Below are 23,490 nucleotides of genomic sequence, written 5' to 3'. Positions count from 1 at the left end.
TTTAAAATAATATAACATGGCAATTCTGGAAATCAGATTCACCTCCTCCCCAGAGTTTGCTGTTACTGCTGATTGTTACGGTTGCTTAGTGACTTTTCTGAACATGTTCTGTAAAGTCTGTGTTTTTGCCATCGTGGCCAGCGAAGTCTCTACTCATTTAGCTTAGCAGTCAGCTAATAATTGGACAGAGGTTTCCTTAAACATGTGGGACCAAAAGAATTCCCTGGTCTTTGCCAAAGGGCTGTGTCTATAAGGGCACATCTTCAAAATGCAGCTTGGCAGTTGAAAATTGGCTTTCACTTCCTGTTTGTGCAGAGCCTCAAAATTAGGCACAGGTAAGAATTTAGGGTAGCCTAGGTCTTATACAAGAAGGCACACAGGTTCATGTGTGTGTGTGGCATTCTAGATTTCTTTTCCAAAGTCTTATGGACATCTCTTCCCCTAGCTTTTCTTTTTAAGCTTTTGGTTATCTGTTGCTTGCCTCAGCTCTTATCCATCTCCGAAGGTAAGGGCAACATTAAAACTCTCGCCTGGCGCTGGGAAAACAGGAGAGCTACATGTGAAAGAATGAAACTAGAACATTCTCTAACTCCATACACAAAAATAAGCTCAAAATGAATTAAAGACCTAAAGGTAAGAGCGGATACTATGAAACTCCTAGAGGAAAGCAGGCAGGACACTCTGACATAAATCAGAGCAAGATCTTTTTGGATCTGTCATCTACAGCAATGGGATACAAGCAAAAATAAACAAATGGGACCTAGTTAAAAAGTTTTTACACAGCAAAGGAAACTATAAACAAAATGAAAAGACAATCTATGGATGGGGAGAAAATATCTGCAAATAATGCAGCCAACAAGGGCTTACTTTCTAAAGTGTACAGCTCATGGAGTTCAATGTCAAAAACCAACCAACCTAATAAAAATGTGTACAAGATCTAAACAGACATTTTTCCAAAGAAGACATACAGATGACCAATGGGCACATGAAAAGATGCTCAGCACCACTAATTTTTAGGGAAATGCAAATCAAAACTATAATGGGGTTATTACCTCATGTCAGCCAGAATGGTCATCATTAAAAAGTCTACAGATAAGAAATGCTGGAGGGGGTGTGCAGGAAACAACCGTCCTGCAGTGTCGGTGGGAATGTAAATTGATGTGGCCACTATGGAGAACAATACAGAGGTTCCTTAAAAAACTAAAAATAGAGCTACCATATGATCCTGCAAGCCCACTCCTGGGCATATATCCAGAGAAAGCCTTAATTTGAAAAGATACATGAACTCCAATGTTCATGGCAGCACTGTTTACAATTGCCAAGACATGGAAGCAACCTATGCAACCGAGACACGGAATCAAGACATGGAAGCAAAGTATCCACTGGCAGATGGATGCATAAAGACGTGGGGTATGCGTACATACGCAGACACACACACAATGGAGTGTTTACTCGGCCATGACAATAATGAAATAATGCCACTTGCAGCAACATCAACGGACGGACCTAGAGATTATCACAGTAAGTGAAGTAAGCCAGACAAAGAAGGACAAATTATCATAGGATATCACTTGCCGTATGGAAACAAAAAAAAAGATACAAATGAACTTACAAACAGAAAGAGACAGATGTAGAAAATAAGCTTATAGTTACCAAAAGGGAGAGGGAGGGGGAGGGATAAATTAGGAGCTTGAGATGAACATATATCACTAGTAGAATTGATGCCTTTGAACTGTGGTGTTGGAGAAGACTCTTGAGAGTCCCTTGGACAGCAAGGAGATCCAACCAGTCTATTCTGAAGATCAGCCCTGGGATTTCTTTGGAAGGAATGATGCTAAAGCTGAAACTCCAGTACTTTGGCCACCTCATGTGAAGAGTTGACTCACTGGAAAAGACTCTGATGGTGGGAGGGATTGGGGGCAGGAGGAGAAGGGGATGACAGAGGATGAGATGGCTGGATGGCATCACTGACTCGATGGACCTGGGTTTGAGTGAACTCCGGGAGTTGGTGATGGACAGGGAGGCCTGGCGTGCTGGTATTCATGGGGTCGCAGAGAGTCAGACACGACTGAGCGACTGAACTGAACTGAACTGATACATAAAATAGATAACCAACAAGGAGCTACTGTATAGCACAGGGAGCTATACTCAATATTTTATAATAACCTGTAAGAGAAAAGAATCTGAGAAAGGATATCTATTTATGTGTGTATGTGTAACTGATCGATTTGCTGTATGCCTGAGACTAACACAATACTGTCAATCAAATGTATTTCAATTAAAAAAATTCCCCCAAAATTCTTTCCTGTAATTGTTTTCAACAAGTCTCTCTTCAGGGAAAATAACTTTCACAGTGGGTCAACTTTGAGTTTGCCCAGCTACTGACAACACGGTAAGTGGGATCTTCCAGGGAACCATTAGGCAGCGAAAATGATGACAGTTCTCGGGAGTGAGGCTTTGAAAGGGCTCTCGTTTTGCTGTGCTCCTTCCCTGGCTGGCTGGCTGCACCGGCAACATGGGCTTGGTTGTCAAGGCTCCCCCAGAGCTGGAATGAGGAATGCAACCAGAGCAAGTTGTACCACCACGAAGGTCATGGATCTCATCGCGGCTCAGTGGTCCTCGCTGTTTTCACTGACATCACTTGGCAAACACTTCTGGACCATTAGCAACGTCCTAGGTCCTACTCCCACCTGACTCCTTCTCGCCTAACCGTAGGCAACCGGGGCATTTCTCCCCAAGCCCCTACACTCACAAGCACCTAGAATGTGAGGAGGCAAAGTCCTTCTCCAGACACCCCCTTTCCTTGAATTCTCTTCATTCACATTCTGTCATTTATATCATGAATATCATACCATGAATATCATACCATGAATATCAGAACCACAAGGAAGTGCTCTCTAGTATACTGGATCCTACCATCTTTGGGCAGGCACAATGAGGGTTCAAGACCATGTCGAGTGCAAAATTTCCTGTGAACGTGAAAATGCACTGTTTCCACTAGGTCTGAGGCGATGTAACTCACAGTGCTCCGCTGTCACCAGACGTGAACCACCTCTCCATGTTCGGGCGGGGGTGGTGAACTTTACGGGAAAGCCTGTTTGAGAGCTTAGTGCTCACCTAACCTCAGTCATTGGGCCATGTTCATTTCTAGCTAAAGATTTAAGCGAGTTACATGTCACAGACTAGGGGTGGTGGAGCCAACAGGCATCTAAGAAACACTTTCGATTAAACCAGATCCCCTCTCTTTAAATGCCAACTGATGCTTGGGTTAAGCTATGACATGCTCTGGGCTTCCCTGGTGGCTCGGATGGCATGGAATCTGCCTGCAATGCAGGAGACCGTGGTTCAATCCCTGGGTTACGAGGATCCCCTGGAGAAGGGAATGGCTACCCACTCCAGTATTCTTGCCTGGAGAAGTCCGTGGACAGAGGAGCCTGGTGGGCTACAGCCCATGGGGTCATGAAGAATCAGACACGACTGAGCGACTAATACTTTCACATGCTTTGGGGTTAGTTAAACCTCAGGTTTGCTTTTGGGGATTAGGTTGCCATCTTTGTCTATGCTTTTCCTGCTTTTATTAATTTCTTACTTCAACATTCTTCCACTTTCTCAGCAAAATCTTATGGCATCTCACATCAAAAATTGTACGATTCTTGAGTGCATAAATGGGGGTCTTTTAAATCAAGGATTTTCCCCAACTACCAACTATCACAAATCTTTCTGTCTGGAACAATCACCGCTGACATCCCTCTTGCTTCCCCGACTAAAATGTATGCTTCTTGACAGCAGGAAGTTTATCCCTGGCATAGCTCCGGGCTTTAAGACAGTGCGTGCTGCCCAGTATGGACTCAAAAAATGTTTGCTGAAGGCCTTAAAATCGAAAATGCAATTTTTCTTTAGGTTGAGAGAAGGGCACAGAGGAAGAAGTTTTTTAAGATCAAATCAAAATCATGGCTTTTCAGATTAAGGAAATGCCACACCTCAGCCTATATTTCAAACCTAATCAAGAAAGAAGGCAGGTAAGAATCAAAAGGAAGAGGGGTACAACACTCTCTGGGAAATGAGAAATAACACAGACCGAGGAAGGCAGAGAAATGGGGACTTACAGAGTGCTGGAGACGAGCTGAGGGCGCGAGCTAGCTACTGGAGAGCTGGAGCGAATGGCCACAATCAGACATGGGAGGGGCGTGGCACGGCATTGATAACCCAACACCTACCCTGTCAGCTCAACACTACCAGGGAAGAACTTTCCAACTCCAAATTCATTTCTGCAGCCCCCTTTTTAATATCTGAACCTCCTACACCAGAAGGGGAACCACAAGAAGGGAAGGAGCAGGCAGACAGCAAAGACTGCGAGGCATGTCCACGGATAAACCTAAAACAATGGCAAGATGGTGTGGCCCACCGCTTCAGGGCTAAGTTCATTGTGAACTGAACTCAAATTCTTCTTCTCTGACAAGCAGCGCCAAGCGCCTCATCTCCCTGAGGCTGGACTCGGCAGTGGCCGATCAACCACTGTGACACAGAGGCGAGACCCGTGCGTGCGGAGGGCAGAGGCGTGACCTGTGCGTGGGGAGGGCAGAGGCGTGACCCGTGCGTGCGGAGGGCAGAGGCGTGACCTGTGCGCGCGGAGGGCAGGCTTGCCTTTTTGTGCTCGGGTCACAGGAACACAGAGCGGGGCAGATGGAGCCCAGTTCACAACGCGGCCAAGTCCAGCCAGGCTCCCGCTTGAGCGCCACCCAGACAAGCCCGCCAGCTACCTGCAGAGGCACAAGTGAGGATGTTCGCTTGACAAGACTTGAAGCAGCAGTAGCCACAGAAACACGAGCAGCTGTCCTTCTCTGAGGCTCCACCGGGAGGACACACACTGGTAGCACGCCGCCTTCCCTGCACTATGCCCAGAGCCTAGCACAGTTCTTGCTTGGCACACGGCAGGTGTTGCGGTATTTGTGTTTCTTCTCAAACTCGTGACCTGGGATAACAAAGCTGAAAGGAACCTACTCATTTAGTGGCCAAGCATATGGTCCAGTTCCAAAATGGCCAGTTTCAACAAGGACTTGAAAGTGTTATCAGAGGTCATCAGGTGACCGAACGCCAAGGGTGGGAACTGCCTGGATGTGAACCTAGGCCCTAATGAATTATGGGCCAAACAAGCTCTGGCAGAATTCAGCTCACCTTTCTGCCTCATTCCTCCTGTGTTAAATGGTGCTATGAATAGGAGCTACCTCATAGGACAGTTGTGTGGATTAAGAGACGGATTTCAAGTACTTGCAACCTTACCTGGCGCATGACAAACACTGTGTATGCACTTTGTTACTATTATCAGCATTAAGACGATTTGGCAAAGTTATTCAAGTCTTCCTGGCCTGCTCCTCCCATCGCTTATTTATATCTACTTGCTGTCACTTCCATCTAATCTCTGTGCATAATAAATACTTCTGTAGGTTTACATGCTAAGTGCTGATATCCGTTCCATCCACCTCCCCTCCACCAAGCATTTTAAGAACTGCTGATTCTGTTCTCACTCGGGCTATCATTTGCCCCTTCTCCACCTGCTCAAATCAGATTTGTTCCTCAATGTTCTGCCTAAATACCACCTCTTCCAAGAAGTCTGTTCTGACCACCCTTCCCAGAGGGATCTTGCTGTAGTCTTCACTTGCTTCAGTTAGCAGTTCATCAATTACACTTTCACTTTCCACTTTTAGGTACCTACCCTTCCAAGAAGTCTGTTCTCCTCACCCTTCCCACAGGGATCGTGTTGTAGTCTTGACTTGCGTCAGTTAGCAGTTTATCAATTACACTTTCACTTTCCACTTTTAGGCACATACCTTCCCATGATGAAACTATAAGCTCCAAGAGGACCAGACCCCAATTTTGAGGCTCATTTTCTGCCCATTGCCAAGCATGTAGCAGGCAAGCAGTAAGTATTTGTTGAATAACTGTATTTAAAATGCTTGTTTAGAAAGGTTCATCTAAATTCTAAAACAGCTTTATTGAAAATTCAATAAGTTAGTAAAGAAAGGTAAAAACCAGTTACAGTTCAACACTAGTCAGATATTTTGAGGGAAAAAGAAGGTTGCACGTGAAAGACACTTGATTTATTGCATTAAAAAACTTTATTTAAAAGGTCCGATATAAGCCAAATTAAACCCCAAATCAACAGCTATACTTAGCTCCTGAACTAAACGGTACTGTTTGTCTTGTTAAAGGAGGTTATTTGCTATTATCACCACTGCCCTAAAAGCAGTTCCAGAGCAGAAGCTGGTATTATAATACACATCAGATACTTCAGATGTCATCTTCCATGCAGAAGTTAAAAAAGCAAGCAGGCTTTTCTATTCTGTGCGAGTATAAAACCATTACAGAATAGGGCCTGGACGCCTTTGACGCACAAGGTTTAGCTATAAAGGAGCGCGCGGGCGCTGTGCCCCTTCATTCAAGCAGCCCTCGGGTTCCTCCAGTACCAGTGCTGCTGCAGCGTGGCTCACGACGGTGCTTTGGGATTTGCCCTCGCTGGTGCTAACCAAAGGAAGTGGCTGATCAAGCCAGGGGACAGCCCATCACAAAATGAGACCGTAAAGCAACGGAACAGCTTCCCTAGTGGGCCAGTGATCGGAAGACCCACTTCACAAGTATTCCTAGTCAGGGCATCATGTACGTAAAATGACGCAAGCTCTGAATTCTGGTGCGTGTGAGGATAAATTAAGAACAGCTTGTTACTTTATAGCTACACCTTGAGTTTCATCAGAGGCAGTAAATCTAACAGTGTGTCTAATGAGTCCTTCTGGAAATGGCTTCAGCAGATGAGTCCAGCAGCCTGCAAAAGAGAAGAGGGCATGTGTCGTCCTGCCGAGGTTCTCCGTGTTCTCTTGGAGGACGGACCCGGGGCCCAAGGACCTAAGTTCCCGGGAAGGAGGGAGGCTCAGCTCCACCTAAGGAAGACCTTTCTAACAGCTGGAGCTGCTCAGCAACTGAGTGGACTGCCCGGTGAGGTAGAGTCACTGCAAGTGTCAGGGTGGGAGGATCACCCTGGTCGAAGGGGCTCCTGCATTTGTTAAGAGGCTAGACTGGATGAACCTCAGGTCTCTTTCAATTCTGAGACTCTAGGAAATTCCCTCAGGGAATTCAGAAGAGAATTCCTAAAAGGAAAGAGAAAGTACACATATGTATACTTTTAGAATCCTCTTGAGTTTTTTTCCTTTTTTTCAAAAGGTACAAAAGAAAATGTAGTCTGCTGTCTTTAAAATGCATATAACACCTTCCTGCCACTAATAATTAGGAAGGGTTCATTATGACTTCTTTATACTATAAAGAAAAGATGGACAATTACATTTATAATTTCTGTAAATATTTTAGAAAAAATGCTTAAAATCTAGTAGTCAATGCCCTAGAAACTTTATAGATTTTTAAGTAATATGCACAGATACAAATACATTATGCATTAAATACAACTCACATCTGTGTTTTATTATACTCTAAAATATACAGGAATCTTGATGTACTGAAAGAGTGCAAGTAAATACAGTATTCAAGCAGTCACTATTTCTATTTACATGCTCATTAATTCTTCAAAAACCCACAAAATTATCAAATAGATCAAAATACTGTTCTGTGTTTTCACACTTTATATTCAGAAAAACCAGCTGATAATTTACAATGTCATAAAGTTTCCAGTTTCACGATACAAAAAGAATAAAATGAAATTGGGAATCACTTTGTCAAAATTTATGGAACTCTACCCCGACCTGGAAGACCCCCTTACATAATTGAAATCATTTTCACTGGGAAGGTGACAGTTACAGTAAAAGCAGACCCTTATAAATTGTCGTTTAAAAGCCCAACATCAGCCTTCCCCGCCTCTTTTTGTTATTTGAAAGGCAGTCTTCCAATCTGGTTGGCAGTCGCTTCTTTCCCTAAACAGTAGCATGTTATAAACACGCTACTTTAAATGTGAATAAGACCTAAAGGCTTTAGTATTTTAAACCTTGCCCAGTACAGAAATGCCTTCCAAGAGACCTGATGATGTTAACTTATGAGTAGCAAGGGAGTTTTTCTTTTTGATTCTTCACTAAACAATGACAACAAAAATACCCTAACCCACTGTGGAGGCACGGGGGTGACATAAAGGTGACGAAAGTGTACCATCCAAGTAGTGAGGCTGAAAACGCCACTCCCCAGGACCACTCGGCTGCAACAGGGTGAAAATCATCCACTTCCTGATTTTATCAAATTTCCTTCTTTGAGGAAATTCTTTACATTTTCAAACAAAAATAGTTCAGTTTTAAACCTAAACCATTCAAAACCCGGCAATCAACAGTCTGACCCCAATCTATCACGTGTCTACATCACAAATATTTTCACCCTGACTGCACCCAGTCAGCTGGTTTTCAATTCTAATATTATAAAAGTTGGAATTTTAAAATTTTTATGTAAAAGAAAAAAAATGTAAAAATACATCTGCTTTCTCTCATGGTTTAATACATATTAGAAGGCTTTCAGATGTTTTCTTTTAAAAAAAAAAATCAACATTGAAAACCAAATCTCAGCTTCATTTTCCGAAATATTGAAGTTTGGTTTGGATAATGTCTAGTTTCACCCGCTCCAGTTTCCGCAAAGTGGTGCTCTACTAAAACCCGAGTTATTTGGTCCTTTGGCAATTTGCTGTGCACATCATGCCTATTGTACCAAACTTTTATTGCCCTTAAATTTAGTTGTAGTTTTATTGATAAAATTGAAATCTAGTGTCCTTATCTCTTCTTTCACGATAGTGTTGCTCGTGTGAGCAGATTAGGGTGCAGTGTCCCAAATAACTCCTGGCACTGCAAACCTGAAGCCTACAGCTTCACAAGGCTCTGTGCCATCAAGTGTTCCCCTCTGCTCAAGTCTGTTTCAAGACACTGGAAGTTCCTTCCGTAAACGTGCCTTTACAACTCTTCTTCCTAATGTGATCATATTTCTTCTGTGTGCGCACTCTGCCATCTCTCTTAGGTTGCATTTGTATGTGAGTAAGAAAGTGCCTTTTTCCTGAAAAAGCACAGTGTGAAGCCTCCCCGGGTCTCTGGCTCAGCCGGTCAGTAGGTCTCTGAATCGGAGTCATTGAGCTCGTCCACATCAGTGTATAGGTACTCCTGCTCCCCGCCGATGTTGTTGAAGCTACAGTAGGAGCTGGGTTCATTTCTCATGATGGGCAAGGCTTCGAAGCTGACAGTTTTCGAGGTGTTGGTGTAACGGTTAATGGCATTGAACGTCAGGGATGATAAAGGGCTACTTGACGAGATAGGCATCATGGTGGCCAGAATGAGTGCGAGGCAGTCTGCAACGTCCTTGTTGGGAGCACAGGCCAAAGCTGGGGTATAGCCTGGAATTAAAAACAAGTTTAAAAATCACTCATCCTGAGACTCATTTCACTAAAGAAAGGCAGTAAACCTACCCTGGTCTTCAACCTCAGACATATATTAAATTACTTGGCTTATATAATAAGCTGGCTTAATTAGAATGATTCATCCTCCTGCATCCATCCAAGTTCCCAGATGCTATCAGGCTAGAATAAGGGGGGAAAAGTCTGGTAAAACTTCATTCAGAATGGTGGGGGAGTTTTACCGTTAATTTGTAATTCTGTAGGGAAGGACTTACATGCTGAGAAACCTAAATGTGCACAGATTCGTGAGTGAGGCTATGAGCTGGTGCTCAAAATATGCATGTTCAATGAAAACACATGGCCACCATTTAACTTCTTTTGGGGTCATAGTCCACTGAGAAAAACATAAATCCAACCCTGAGAAAACTTGGATGGATGCAGATAAGTTATGAGATAGTGGAGGAATCATCCATCTGGGACCTCGGTTTCCTCTGTCGTCTGTTACGTTTAAAGCTTTAGGTTTAAAGCTCCTAAATCAAACAAATGTTTCCTTTGTGTATGTTCCCTTCTTCAGTACAAGACTGACTTTAAATGCTGGGCTGGATGAATCACAAGCTGGAATCAAGACTGCCAGGGAAATATCAACAACCTGAGATACGCAGATGACACCAACCAAATGGCAGAAAGTGAAGAGGAACTAAAGAGCCTCCTGATGAGAGTGAGAGGAGAGTGAAAAACCTGGCTTAAAACTCAACATTCAGAAAACTAAGATCATGGCATCCAGTCCCATCACGACAAACAGATGGGAGGAAAGTAGAACAGTGACAGACTATTTTCTTGGCTCTAAAATCAGCGAGAATGGTGACTGCAGCCATGCAAGTCAAAGACGCTTGCGCCCTGGGAGGAAAGCCATGACAAGCCTAGACAGCACTGAAAAGCAGAGACGCCACACGGTCCATCTGGTCAAGGCTATGGCTCTTCCAGTGGTCATGCACCATAAAGAGAGTCGGCCCATGAAGAAGGCTGAGCGCTGAAGAACTGATGCTTTCAAACTGTGGTGCTGGAGAAGACTCTTGAGAGCCCCTCGGGCAGCAAGGACATCAAACCAGTCAATCCTAAAGGAAACCAACCCTGAATGCTCATTGGACGGACTGATGCTAAAGTTGAAGCCCCAGTACTTTGGCCACCTGATGTGAAGAGCTGACTTGCTAGAAAAGACCCTGATGCTGAGAAAGACTGAAGGCAAAAGTAGAAGGGGGTGGCAGAGGATGGACATGAATTTGAGCAAACTCTGGGAGACAGTGATGGACAGGGAAATCTACTGTGCTGCAGTCCATGAGGTCACAAAGAGTCATAGCTGTTTATAATAGCCAGGACATGGAAGCAACCTAGATGTCCATCAGCAGATGAATGGATAAGAAAGCTGTGGTACATATACACAGTGGAGTGTTACTCAGCCATTAAAAAGAATACATTTGAATCAGTTCTAATGAGGTGGATGAAACTGGAGCCAGAGTTTCACTTACAACAGAGTGAAGTAAGCCAGAAAGAAAACCACCAATATAGTATATTAACGCATATATATGGAATTTAGAAAGATGGTAACAATACCCCTGTATACGAGACAGCAAAAAAGACACTGATGTATATAGAACAGTCTTTTGGACTCTGTGGGAGAGGGAGAGGGTGGGATGATTTGGGAGAATGGCATTGAAACATGTATAATATCATATATGAAATGAGTCGCCAGTCCAGGTTTGATGCATGATACTGGATGCTTGGGGCTGGTGCACTGGGACGACCCAGAGGGATGGTACAGGGAGGGAGGAGGGAGAAGGGTTCAGGATGGAGAACACATGTATACTTGTGGCGGACTCATTTTGATATATGGCAGAACCAATACAATATTGTAAAGTTAAAAAAAAAAAAAGAGTCTTAGCGACTGAACAATACCACCACAACAAAGTATCTGTGCAACAAACTGGAAACACTTGTCTGGGTCAGGAAAGACGACAGTGAAAATACAGAGTCTAATTAAATCATCAACGTCTCTTGTTACTGGAGCAATTTATAACTGGATCATTAATCTGAAGGTTAGAATTAATTACAAAATAAGATGGGTACTTACTATGACTTGCCAACTTTGGACCCTGATTACTATCTCATATTGCAAAGTATGCAAGAAGACATCAGGTCACAGGCGACCTTCACTGTCATCTGTTTATTATGCTTTCCATATGGAAAAGCGATATAAAACCTTGAAAATGACCAACAAAGATCATCTATTGGCTATTTGATGTACAGCCTCATAATGTGACCAAATATCTTCTATAGGTTAGCAATTTAGGCTCTTCATTTTAATCTATATTGCTTCTTATTTCCAGAAATATAATTTGCTGACAGTGAAAGTTTCTTTTAAATCAGGTGAGACTGAATTTATCTTAGTACGTGGTACCACTCACTTCTACGGATTTCATGACTGTATTAAACAAACGATTCCCAAATTTCTATGTCCAACCTAGATGTTGCTGACTTTGGGCTCCAGGTCCATACGTCTATATCCAATTACTCACCTGGAGTTGCCAGTGAACTTTTCTCACGTTCCTAAGTGAACCCAGCTCTTCCTCCTACATTCTCATCTTAAACAATGGCCTCCCCTCCCCTGCCCACATCACTCCATGCCAGACTGCAGGCCACGTCTTCCCTCCCCAGGCTCTGATGAATGCCCTTTTGATGGGATTCACTGGAGCCTGGGGAGGGAAGAAACATCAACATTCTTTCATCTGCAACATCTCTGCGGTACTCTGCCCACTCCCTCCTCCCACCCTGACTGTGAACTTGTCACCTAGTCTGACACAAAGATCCTTTGCCACTTGACCTAAGAGACTCTGCTGCTGCTGCTAAGTCGCTTCAGTTGTGTCCGACTCTGTGCGACCCCATAGATGGCAGCCCACCAGGCTCCCCCGTCCCTGGGATTCTCCAGGCAAGAACACTGGAGTGGGTTGCCATTTCACTTTCATGAAAGTGAAAAGTGAAAGTGAAGTTGCTCAGTCGTGTCCGACTCTTAGCGACCCCATGGATTGCAGCCTACCAGGCTCCTCCATCCATGGGATTTTCCAGGCAAGAGTACTGGAGTGGGGTGCCATTGCCTTCTCCCAAGAGACTCTGGTTTGGTGTAACTTAGTACTCAGGCTGCCCTGCATTGTATCTCTATTAAATATGCCACTCTCTCAGAAAGTTTTCTCCCATATTTTCACTTGTCCTTTGGATTCTGGCTCAGAAGGCACTTTGGGGGGGATACCTTCCCTGACATCTCTCACGGCATTCTAGGTTTATTCTAACTGAACTGCTTCAAGGGCCTTCTGACAGCCTGCTTCTTCTCGCTGTTGTTCAAGGCAGCTGGCTGTCCTGGACCCTACGGTGTGTCTGCAGGACTCAGCACACTGCTCAGCACACCATCACCTACACACACCTGCTGAGCTCGATGTGGCCAGGGGCTCTTCTAACCACTCAAAACAGATTTGTGCACACAGACTCCTGCCCTCATATGTTAGAAGATACGCTCTGTGGAAAGAAGGAAAAGGAAGGAATAGAGCAGTGCAATAAGAACTGAGAATGCGATGGGGGTGATCAGCAGGCTGTAGTATAAGAAGGGTAGTCGGGATGGGATTCACTGAATAGATGACACTGGAGCTAAGACTGGAAACAGGTGAAGGGTTTAGTCAAAGACCACTGGGGGCAGAGTGTTGGAAGCCGGAAGAAAGATGATGACGCACATCCACCATCATGTACATGGTGTGAGGAGCCGCCGTGGCAGAACTGGACAAGGGGGTAAGACGAGGAGACAAGCGGGAGTGGTAACAGAAAGAGCTGACCCAGTCGGCCCCAAGAGATCATCTAAGGACTATCAGTAAACTGAGATGCGGATGAGCAGCATCTCCCCACACGCTTCTCTGGCTTCAGTGCTGGGCTTCTCACGGCAGTGGCTGCTCTTACTGTGGAGCACAGCCCTACGGCACTCAGGCTTCAGGAGTTGCGGCCTGTGGGCTCAGCAGCTGTGGCTCCCAGGCTCTAGAGCACAGGCTCAGTAGTTGTGGGCACATGGACTTAGTTGCTCCATGGCATGTCAGATCTTCTCGAACCAGGGATCGAACCCGTGTCTCCTGCACTGGCAGGCAGGTTCTTTATCACTGAGCCACCAGGGAAGCCCCTTCCCACGTATTTTAAAAGGATCCTGGCCAAGGGTGTAGTAGACGGGGAAAAGTGGACATACTTGGATATACTTTGGAGGTGGATCGATAGTACATGTTGGTGCATTGTGCCCTGGGTATGAGGGGGTCAAGGAGCAATTGCAAGGGTGGGAACGGTCATCAGCTGGGCCCAGGCTGTGCCGAGAGCAGGCTTGCAGCGGGGACAGGCCAGCAGTCCAGGTCTGGGCCTGTGCATCAGACACTCACAGGGTGCGCTGTCAGTCAGGCAGCTGGAGACACAACTTACACATTCTCAGCACAGATGCAGTGTTCAGAACCCCAGAACTGGATGAGGTCACCCAGAGAGTGAGTGTAGGAAGTGTTGTTCAGTCACTAAGCTGTGGCCAACTCTTTGCAACCCCATGAACTGCAGCATGCCAGGCTCCCTACTCCTTCACTATCTCCCTGAGTTTGCTCAAACTCGTGTCCATTCAGTGATGCCATCCTACCATCTCATCTTCTGTCACCCCTTCTCCTTTGGCCTTCAATCTTTCCCAATCAGGGTCTTTTCCAGTGAGTCAGCTCTTTGCATCAGGAAGGCAAAGTACTGGAGCTTCAGCTTCAGCATCAGTCCTTCCAATGAGTATTCAGGGTTGATTCTCTTTAGGATGGACTGGTTTGATCTCCCTGCTGTCCAAGGGACTCTCAAGAATCGTTTTCAGCACCACAGTTTGAAAGTATCAATTCTTGGGTGCTCAGCCTTCTTCATGGTCTGACTCTCACATCTGGACATGATAACTGGAAAGAACCATAGCTTTAACTATATAGACTTTTGTTGGCAAAGTGATGGCTCTGCTTTCTAATATGTTCTCCAGGTTTGTCACAGCTTTCCTTTCAAGGAGCAAGTGTCTTTTAACTTCATGGCTGCAGTCTGCAGTGATTTTGGAGCCCAAGAAAATAAAGCCTGTCACTGTTCCCACTTTCCCCCCATCTATTTGCCATGAAGTGATGGGACTAGATGCCATGATCGTAAGTTTTTTCAATGTTGAGTTTTAAGCCAGCTTTTTCACTCCCCTCTTTTGCCCTTATCAAGAGGCTCTTTAGTTCTTCGCTTTCTGCCAATAGAGTGGTATCATCTGTGTATATGAAGTTGTTGATATTTCTCCTAGCAATCTTGATTCCAGCTTGTGATTCATCCAGCCCAGCATTTCGCATGATGTACTCTGCACAGAAGTTAAATATGCAGGGTGACAATACACAGCCTTGATGTACTCCTTTCCCAGTTTTGAACCAGTCTGTTGTTTCACGTCTGGTTCTAACTGTTGCTTCTTGACCTGCATACAGATTTCTCAGGATGCAGGTAAGGTGGTCTAATACTCCCACCTCTTTAAGAATTTTCCAGTCTGTTGTGAACCACACAAAGGCTTTAGTGTCCAATGAAACAGAAGTAGATGTGTAGAGAAGGCAAAAAGAATGAAGTACTGAACTTGAGAGCCCTCCAATAGTAACAGGTTGAGGAGAAGAGAGAGAAACTTAGCAAAAGAAACTGAAGATAGTACTGTAGGAGGAAAGCCAAGAAAGTGTGGAGTCCAGAAAGCCACATAAAGAAAATGCAAAAAAATGGGTATACCTGAAACTAACAGAACATTGTATGTCACACTTCAAAAAAAAAAAAAAAAATCAGTAAAATAAAAAATACTCAGTTCCAGTAAATATAGTTATTTAACAACAAAATAAGAAGTTATAAACCCTCATCCAGTTACTAATTCAAGGAACCAGATATTTGTGAATGAAGAACACCCCTAAGAAGGACACTGTAACAAGCATCATGTGCATTCTCTCTGACCCACCCTTATCCTGCCGTAAGAGATCTGCATCTGCTGGTCCAGGGAACAGCGTGCGGCAAATGCAAAGTGTGGAGACTACTTGGGGGAGTATCAGACACTAGCTATGGCAGACTGCAACCTTAACATCTGGTATTTCACATACATTTAAATTCCACATTAGAAGCCTATTCCTAAGGAAGGAATGATCGGTTGTGTCGAATTCTGGATGTAAAGTCAAAGCAGAGCTGACCCTAACACTGTGGAGGGCACTGGTGGTCTTGCTGAGCACAGTGCTGCAGTGTGGCGGGGGTGAGGTCTGACCAGAGGGGATTCAAGGGAGAAAGAAAGAGGAGAAGAACTGGAGACAGAGGGAGAAATGGCTCCTGAGTAACTGTGCTGCAAAGGGGGACAGGGAAATATGGCCACAGCAGGAGCAGAGGGAGTAATGAAAGGTGTGTTACGATGAGAGAAATGATGTTTTTTTGCAAAGAGATCCTATAAAAGCCATTATTATAAGACACAAAGCAAAGAGATGCTACAGTGACTGCCTCAGGCAGGCAGAGGACAGCACCCAGCACATGGATGGGAAGATAGATTCTGATAAAACCTGGCATTCAAGTAAGGGCCTTGATAAATGTTTGCTGAAAGAACAAATTCTTTGAATACTAAAAGAACAGAGGTGGTATCACTAAACCAAAGTTAATAAACCCTAACTCTGATTTGGGCTTCCCAGCTGGCACAGCTGGTAAAGAGAATCTGCCTGCCAATGCAGGAGACCCAGGTTCGATCCCTGGGTCGGGAAGATCCCCTGGAGGAGGAAATGGCAACCCCTGGAAAATCCCACGGACAGAGGAGGCTGGCGGGCTATAGTCCATGGGGTCGCAAAGAGCTGGACTTGACTGAGTGACTGAGCGACTGAGCAGGCAAACACAACTCTGATTTAACAGATACATGGAACTCAGGAGTTCACCTGTTGGATGGACTTTCCCTGTTTCTCCTTCCCTTGTTCCCTTTGCACAAGGTAAGCCCCAGTCAGTATTAGCTCCAGCTCTCCTCTCTGACCAATAAAAAATCCCCAAGTCTCCTTTCCTTCAAGTATGGATCACTGAAAGGCCAACGCTGTCTAACAGGTTAGGGAAAGAGGAAGCAGACGCTACTCACCGTTCTCATCGACCGCAAGCACACTTGCCCCTTTCCCCAGGAGTTCCTGAACCACCATTGTCAGCCCGTTTCGGGCAGCAACATGCAGAGGTCTGGAGAGAAAAAAATACGTGTACACATCCATGTGTGCAGGCCCACACGTGTGTGTGCTCACTCTCTACCCTGGTTGCTGAAGGCCATTTACGCTAGGCTATGGAGACCCACAGACGCAAACCGGAGGCCCCTGGTCCCAACGGCAGTGACGAGAGGAGTGAGGCCCGGGAGAGCCAGGACCCAGAGCGCCTGTCAGCGCTGCACCCAGCACCGGCCATCAGCAGCTCCCACTTCTACCAGACTCTCGTGCCACTTTCCTTCAAGACCAACGTTTAGAAAGATTTACTAACTAAACTGCAATCTTAAGTTGTTTTAAGAAATGCAGTTGGCAAACACATGTATTAAACAATAAAAACTGTAAACTGCAACAGCGCAAGTGCCAACAGGTTTTGAAGACAGTTTACAGGTTCCGTGACTCATTCTGGACCCTTCAGGGATCTGACTGAGACCTGAATGGGAACATTATTGTAAGATTCTTCTCTTTACTAAGTCTCAAAGCAGAACGGCAAATGAAAATGGTGAGGAACAACGGGAGACGCTGGGTCAGGATTTAGGTGGTCACCCAGGACTGGCGGCTCACATTAAGAGCCTGATTATTTCTGAAATCTCTCTAGCTACAGACATGTGTAAAACTTTGTGCCTCATTTGTTGTTAAGTGTATTATTCCAGTTGGTTACTGTAAAACACACAGAATAGTATTACTTTTCACCATAAACCTGGATTGACAAACAACCTATTATTTTCAAGAATAAGGGTTTCAGTTCAAAAACTTAAATAATGTCTTTTAATTATGATGATTTTAGAAATGAGTTTTGTCAATTATAAGAACTGTTTTTTTTATTTTTTAATTGCTTCTGTGACAGATTCCAGTCATATTAGAAAAGAATTCCATTAATCATTTTTATAATTAAAGGTTCCAAGGTTTACACTAGACACTGGAAGTACTCACGTTTGCAAAGCTGCATTGGTTGCATTGATGAGGTTTCTATCTGTTATCTTTTCCAGTATTAACAAGGCACTAGTTTCATGACCCTAAAATTATGACAAATAACTCTTAAAAACTTCGGCACCATCAAGGGTAACTTTATACACTCAATACACCCCAGTCGTCATCCATATTTTATATATATATATATGTATATACCACCATTCATATGCTATGCATTTTCTTGGCTAATGTCTTAAATATACATCCAAACATGAATTGGTGTAATGGGGTTACAGAAGAGGACAAGAATATTTAAGGTTAGAGACATTAGAGACAGACAATAATTACATTTAAGCCTGTGGTCCAAAACTTGCTTGGCTTACTGGAAATTTCATGTACCATAGTGCTTCACACATAAGTAAATATTTTTTCCAAGAAATCTGATGCCAGTGATTATTAGACAGGTTTGGTCCCTAGCTCTGTTCATTTTAGTTAAGTGGAAAAACCTTAAATGCCACTGTCGATATTAACAATCAAAAAATATTAAGATGTGTACCTACCTTACTGCAAGCCAAATGGAGGGCGGTGTTTTTACTGTTATCTTGTAAAGTCAGATCTGCACTAGCACTGCTAACCAGCATCTCTGGGAGGAAAAATTGTATCAACTCTTTTGTATATGAACATACACCTCAGATTACTAATAACTCACTGTAGAGAAATGAAGACAGAAAGGAAAAATATCCCTCTGGCAAAAACACACTGCAAAATAAAGGTCTACATTATATCCTCGTGTGTGTGTGTGTTGTACAAGGAACAGACAAGAACAGCAACTGACACTCATTCTGTGAGCGCTTACTGTACTTCGGCCTGTTCTAAGTGCTCTAGATTTACAGTAACGCATTCACCTCTCAGAACAACCCCGTGAGGAGGTGCTGTTCCTTTTGTCACTGTACGGATGGAAACATTGAGGCATGAGGCCACCCAGCTGGCAGATCCAGGACTCACATGCAGTCTGACTCCACAGTCAGGCTTCTTGACCATCCTAACACTGCCTGCTAACACGAGGGCAAATGAAAATACTGTGGGCCTAAAAGAAAACATGAGTGTAGGCAGGTAAAAGGGTTTAAGTCTGAGGAATGGTGAGATAACTAATGGAAAATTCAGTGAACCAGAGTGGAAGCTATATCGTACATAAGCAACATTCACACTTAGAACAACAAAAGCCTCAAGCGGTTTCTTTACCAACTGTGTTTGTCTGTCCGTTTTCTGCAGCCATCATGAGAGGTGTTTTCCCAGAGGAGTCCACAGAGTTCACGTGAGCATTATGGCTGAGCAGAAGCTGCAGACACTCCACATGGTCTGTGAAGGCGGCTGCGTGCAGAGGAGTTCTGCCCACAGAGAAATGCAAAGACTGGGCTAAATCTGTACGTGTATATTCTTAATTTATAACAAGCAACTTTCAAGGATTTACATACCAGGCTATAAAACCATTGCCTGGATACAAATAGGCTTACTAATTCCTGCCACAAAAATTTGTATTTTTGATAACTATTATTTAGGTAAACTAATGGGTAAATTATGAAACTGCCAAAAAAAATTACATCATTAAAGGAACCTTTGAAAGAAACAAATCCGGCCCCAAATACTGTCATCTATTACAACTGTTAGACTCTTCATAATTAGAAATGTTAACTTTATTAAAAAACAGTCTTTAGGGGGACTCCCTGGTGGTCCAGTGGTTAAGAATCCACCTTGCAATGCAGGCAACACAGGTTCAATTCCTGGTTCATGAACTAAGATCCCACATGCCACAGCACCTGTGTGCTGAGACTGGACACAACCGAACACATTAAAAAAAAAAAAGAATCTGCCTTGCAATGCAGGGGATGAGAGTTCGATCCCTGGTGGAGGAACTAAGATCCCACTGAGCCTGTGTGCCACAATTACTGAGTCCACACACTCAGAGGCTGTGTACCACAACTAGAGTCCTTGAGTCACAACAAAAAATGCTGTCACAATTAAGACTCAACACAGCCAAACAAAAAAAACAAACAATAACAACAAAGAGCCTTTGGGTAACAAGCACGTGCTAAGTTGCTTCAGTTGTGTTCGACTCTTGGTAACTATGGACTGTGGCCCACCAGGCTCCTCTATCTATGGGAGTCTCCAGGCAAGAATACTGGAGTGGGTTGCCATTTCCTACTCCAGGGGCTCTTCCTGACTCTGACAGGAGTCTCTTCCATCTCCTGCGCTGGCAGGCAGGTGCTTTATCATGCACGCCACCTGGGAAGCCCAACAAGAACGTATGTTTTTAACAAAGGGAAATCTTTAGCCAGTTTTCCTGGTCAAGGGAGAAAAGCCTTTTATAATGAGAATATAATTAAGATTTTGCAACAATTTATACTTGTAAATATAAAACCAACCTTTAGGTAATAATGGGGTTTCTTTAAATTCTCCCATATTAATCTAATAACTGATGAAATTTTCTACATGGTTGAATTCCTACCTTCCTTTTGAATCTGTGGCGTTCACAATGCTGGAGCCTAATGTATCAATTAACATCTCAGCAGCACCTTCGTTGTCATTTATTCTGTGAAGGTAACAAGGTGATCACTCTCAAAGCTATGCTTTATTTCTTAAATATTCAAATCAAATCCAATTCATTCTGCCTTTACTTACACAGCACAATGCAACGGACTGAAAGCATTTCCTTCTGTTTTCTGGAAAACGTCTTGTTCTAAAAGGAGTTCTACACATGTCTCATGACCTAGATAAGTAAATGGGAATCAGATATTAAAATACCAAGAAAATACTGAGGTGTCCATACATATCCACATATCCCAACAGATTAAAAAAAGGCTTTACATGGATTACAAGTAGTCAGTTCAGTTCACTGAACCCATTAAACATCACAGTTTTAGACACTTTGAAATCCAAAGTACAACTTCAGCAGTTTATTATTGACATGACAAATACTTTGTGGGGGACAAAAATTAGTCTCACTTTTTCCATGGTGACCAATTAAGAGTTATTTGGGCATTATTTCTTGAAATGACCTATTTACATATAAATAGTGTAACTTTCGGAGAAGGCAATGGCACCCCACTCCAGAACTCTTGCCTGGAGAATCCCACGGATGGAGGAGCCTGGAAGGCTGCAGTCCATGGGGTTGCTGAGGGTTGGACACGACTGAGCAACTTCACTTTCACTTTTCACTTTCCTGCATTGGAGAAGGAAATGGCAACCCACTCCAGTGTTCTTGACTGGAGAATCCCAGGGACGGGGGAGCCTGGTGGGCTGCCGTCTATGGGGTCGCACAGAGTTGGACATGACTGAAGCGACTTAGCAACAGCAGCAGTGTAACTTTCAAAATAATATATATTTACGTAACATTGTTGTTTTAGTAGCTAAGTCACGTCTGACTCTCTGAGAGCCCATGGATTGTAGCCCACCAGGCTTCTCTGTCCTGGGATTTTCCAAGCAACAACAATACTGGCGTGGGCTGCCCTTTCCTTCTCAGGGGATCTCACCGATCCAGGGATTGAACCTGTGCTCCTGCATTGGCAGGCAGGTTCTTTACTAGTAAGCAACCAGGGAACAACTATTTATGGAGCACAATTAACTTCAGAATTGAAATATTTTCTGGTTATAGGAATGAGCCAATGGTATTATTTTACAGAAGTGTTTAGAGGGAAAAAAAAGTACACGTCCCTGTCTCCACACCCAGTTCTACTCTCTGGACCTACTGCCTTACAGTTCCAGAACATTTTTAGGCATATACAACTGCATGTACATAACACATACTTTTTCATTTTTATGCAACTGGGACATTCTGCAAGTTGTTTTTTACTTAAAAAACTATATGTCTTTTCATAGTAGTGTATGTAGACATCCTATTGCTGAATGTTTGGGAGAATGTCACAGTATCAGAACATATCATAAATGATTTAATCTCTATAATTATGGATTTCAAGGTGACTGCTAGTTTTTCTTTGTGATATAATCATCAATGTTATAAATGAAATATTTCAGATCTTAAAGAGAAAAGTATTTATTTCTTTTGTATTTCCAAGAACAATTTTCTGGAAATGATATTGCTGAGCTAAAGGGCAATAACTGATTACTAGTAAGTATCAGGTCCACACTTTTTCTTTTTTTCAACAATTTTGTTTATTTTTGGGTGTGCTCTGTCTTCACTGCTGTGCAGGCTTTTCTCTAGTTGCAGAGACCAGGGGCTACTCTGCAGTCTTGGTGTTAAGGCTTCTCTTGTTGCAGAGCATGGGTTTTAGGCGGCTCCAGGCTCTAGAGCACAGGCTCAGCAATATTCTCCATCAGGGACTGAACCCATGTCTCCAGCACTGGCAGGCGGATTCTTTACCACTGAGCCACCAGGGAAGCCCCCAGGCGCACAGTTTTTAATAGCAACTTTAAAAATGGGAAAACCCAAACCCCAGATTGTCTTAAGCCCAATTGTCAAAGGCAGGGTTTTAGTAAAAGCGCCCTCGTTGCTGCGTTAATGATGGAAAGTTACATCCTGCTTCTACCTTGTTAGTCATTTGGGATCCACATTAGGAGTAAAGTAGATTCTTAAAGAGCCTCTTAATTTATTTCCATGGCTTAATATTTGGTTAGCAAAGTGATGCTTTATTTCTTTTACCCTAGCATTCTCAAACAACAGTTCAACTTAATTGTTACACTATAATCGTTTCTACCAGGAGAAGAAAGTATGTTCTAGGAAACCTGTGGTTATGCTCCGTCACCTGTGAGTTCTTTCATCTAGTGGTTCTCACCTGGAGCAATTTTAGCCCTCAGAGGACATCTGGCCACATCTAGAGACATTTCTGCTTATGACATTGGAGATGGGGTAGCAAAGTGCTGTGGCATCTAGTGGGTAAAAGGCAGGGCTGCTGCTAAACCTCTTGCAAGCACAGGACAGTCACAACAAAGGATTAAACACTGTCTGGCCCCAAATGTCAACAGTGCTGAGAAACCCTGCTTTAGCTCTCCCTCTCCAAATGTTAACTCATGGCCAAGAAGTAGTGAAGGTCAATGGTCCAGTATTGATTTGAGGGTTTCCTATTTTCCTGGGATAGCAGTTCTCAAGGTGTGGTCTGGGAGCTCCAGGGTGGGACTGCAAACTATTCTTTTCTTAAAACAAGACATCAAAGAAATTTGCTACTGTATTTTTTTTTAAATAGTTATTTTCTCATAAAAATGCTATTTATATTAACATGTAATAGATTTATTATTATTTTAAAATAAACATCTTTAAATTTCTCAGTCCTAATTTACCATACAGTAAATATTAATAGCTATAAGCCACAGGTCCTGAAACGGAAAGATGTGGGAGTCACCGCCTGAGCAGACTGTGGACAGCTAAAAGGGAGTCCTGGGGCCAGCAGTCATCGCTGGATCATGTTAAGCTGAAAACCTTCACTTTGTGTCCTGGGTTATAAAAGAAGGAGAAAACTGGTCTCCTTATGTTTTAGAGGGATATTTTGAAGATGCTTATAAGCATCAAAAAAATTTGATACATTTTTGAAAGGAACACATGAGATCATGTAAATATTCTTAGTTCTGTGGCTAAATGACTCCACAAACCAAAATCTGAATGTTAAAGCTGAGTATGTATAACCAGTTCTCTTCTAAAGTGTTGCCATCAATCCATTTTAAGAGAGTGTTTTCTGTTCTGTTGGAGTGCTTCCAACTTTCTTTTCAGCTGTACAATTACTAGTCAAAGTAAAACTATTTACATATTCTACTCTCAGAATGCCAAAATTATAAAATAGCCTTTTGTCTGTAAATATGGTATTAATTTTACACTGCCTTTACATTCTCTGTACATGGAGGCAACACACATCTAATTCCTTCCAGCTCAATTCAGAATCATTACCAATTCTACTAGAGCCTGGAAATTAGACACATCTGTTACGA

At 43.4% G+C, this 23,490-nt stretch overlaps 1 protein-coding gene across 19 annotated transcripts in view; it reads right to left on the bottom strand.

Moving 5' to 3' along the window:
• Positions 1-7,446: 7,446 nt before the first annotated feature.
• The window catches only part of ANKRD28 (ankyrin repeat domain 28), a 216,271-nt gene continuing 200,227 nt past the window's right edge, over positions 7,447-23,490 (bottom strand). For all 19 annotated transcript variants that reach the window (XM_086396049.1, XM_086396672.1, XM_086395822.1 and 16 more), the window contains 7 exons: positions 20,236-20,323; positions 20,063-20,146; positions 18,799-18,944; positions 18,117-18,199; positions 17,578-17,660; positions 16,536-16,627; positions 7,447-9,358 (listed from right to left, as the gene is read on the bottom strand). In XM_086396049.1, the coding sequence (XP_086252175.1) occupies positions 9,072-9,358; positions 16,536-16,627; positions 17,578-17,660; positions 18,117-18,199; positions 18,799-18,944; positions 20,063-20,146; positions 20,236-20,323 (863 nt within the window). In that variant the 3' untranslated portion in view covers positions 7,447-9,071. The remainder of the gene's footprint in view (positions 9,359-16,535; positions 16,628-17,577; positions 17,661-18,116; positions 18,200-18,798; positions 18,945-20,062; positions 20,147-20,235; positions 20,324-23,490) is intronic.

Source organism: Bos grunniens, chromosome 1 (genome assembly GCF_055505025.1).
Source record: "Bos grunniens cultivar Pamir isolate PY7600 chromosome 1, Bosgru_T2T1.0, whole genome shotgun sequence".
NCBI classification, from domain to species: Eukaryota; Metazoa; Chordata; class Mammalia; order Artiodactyla; family Bovidae; genus Bos; species Bos grunniens.
The sequence above is the reverse complement of the archived record's forward strand: the minus strand, read 5'-3'. Positions and strand labels throughout refer to the sequence as shown.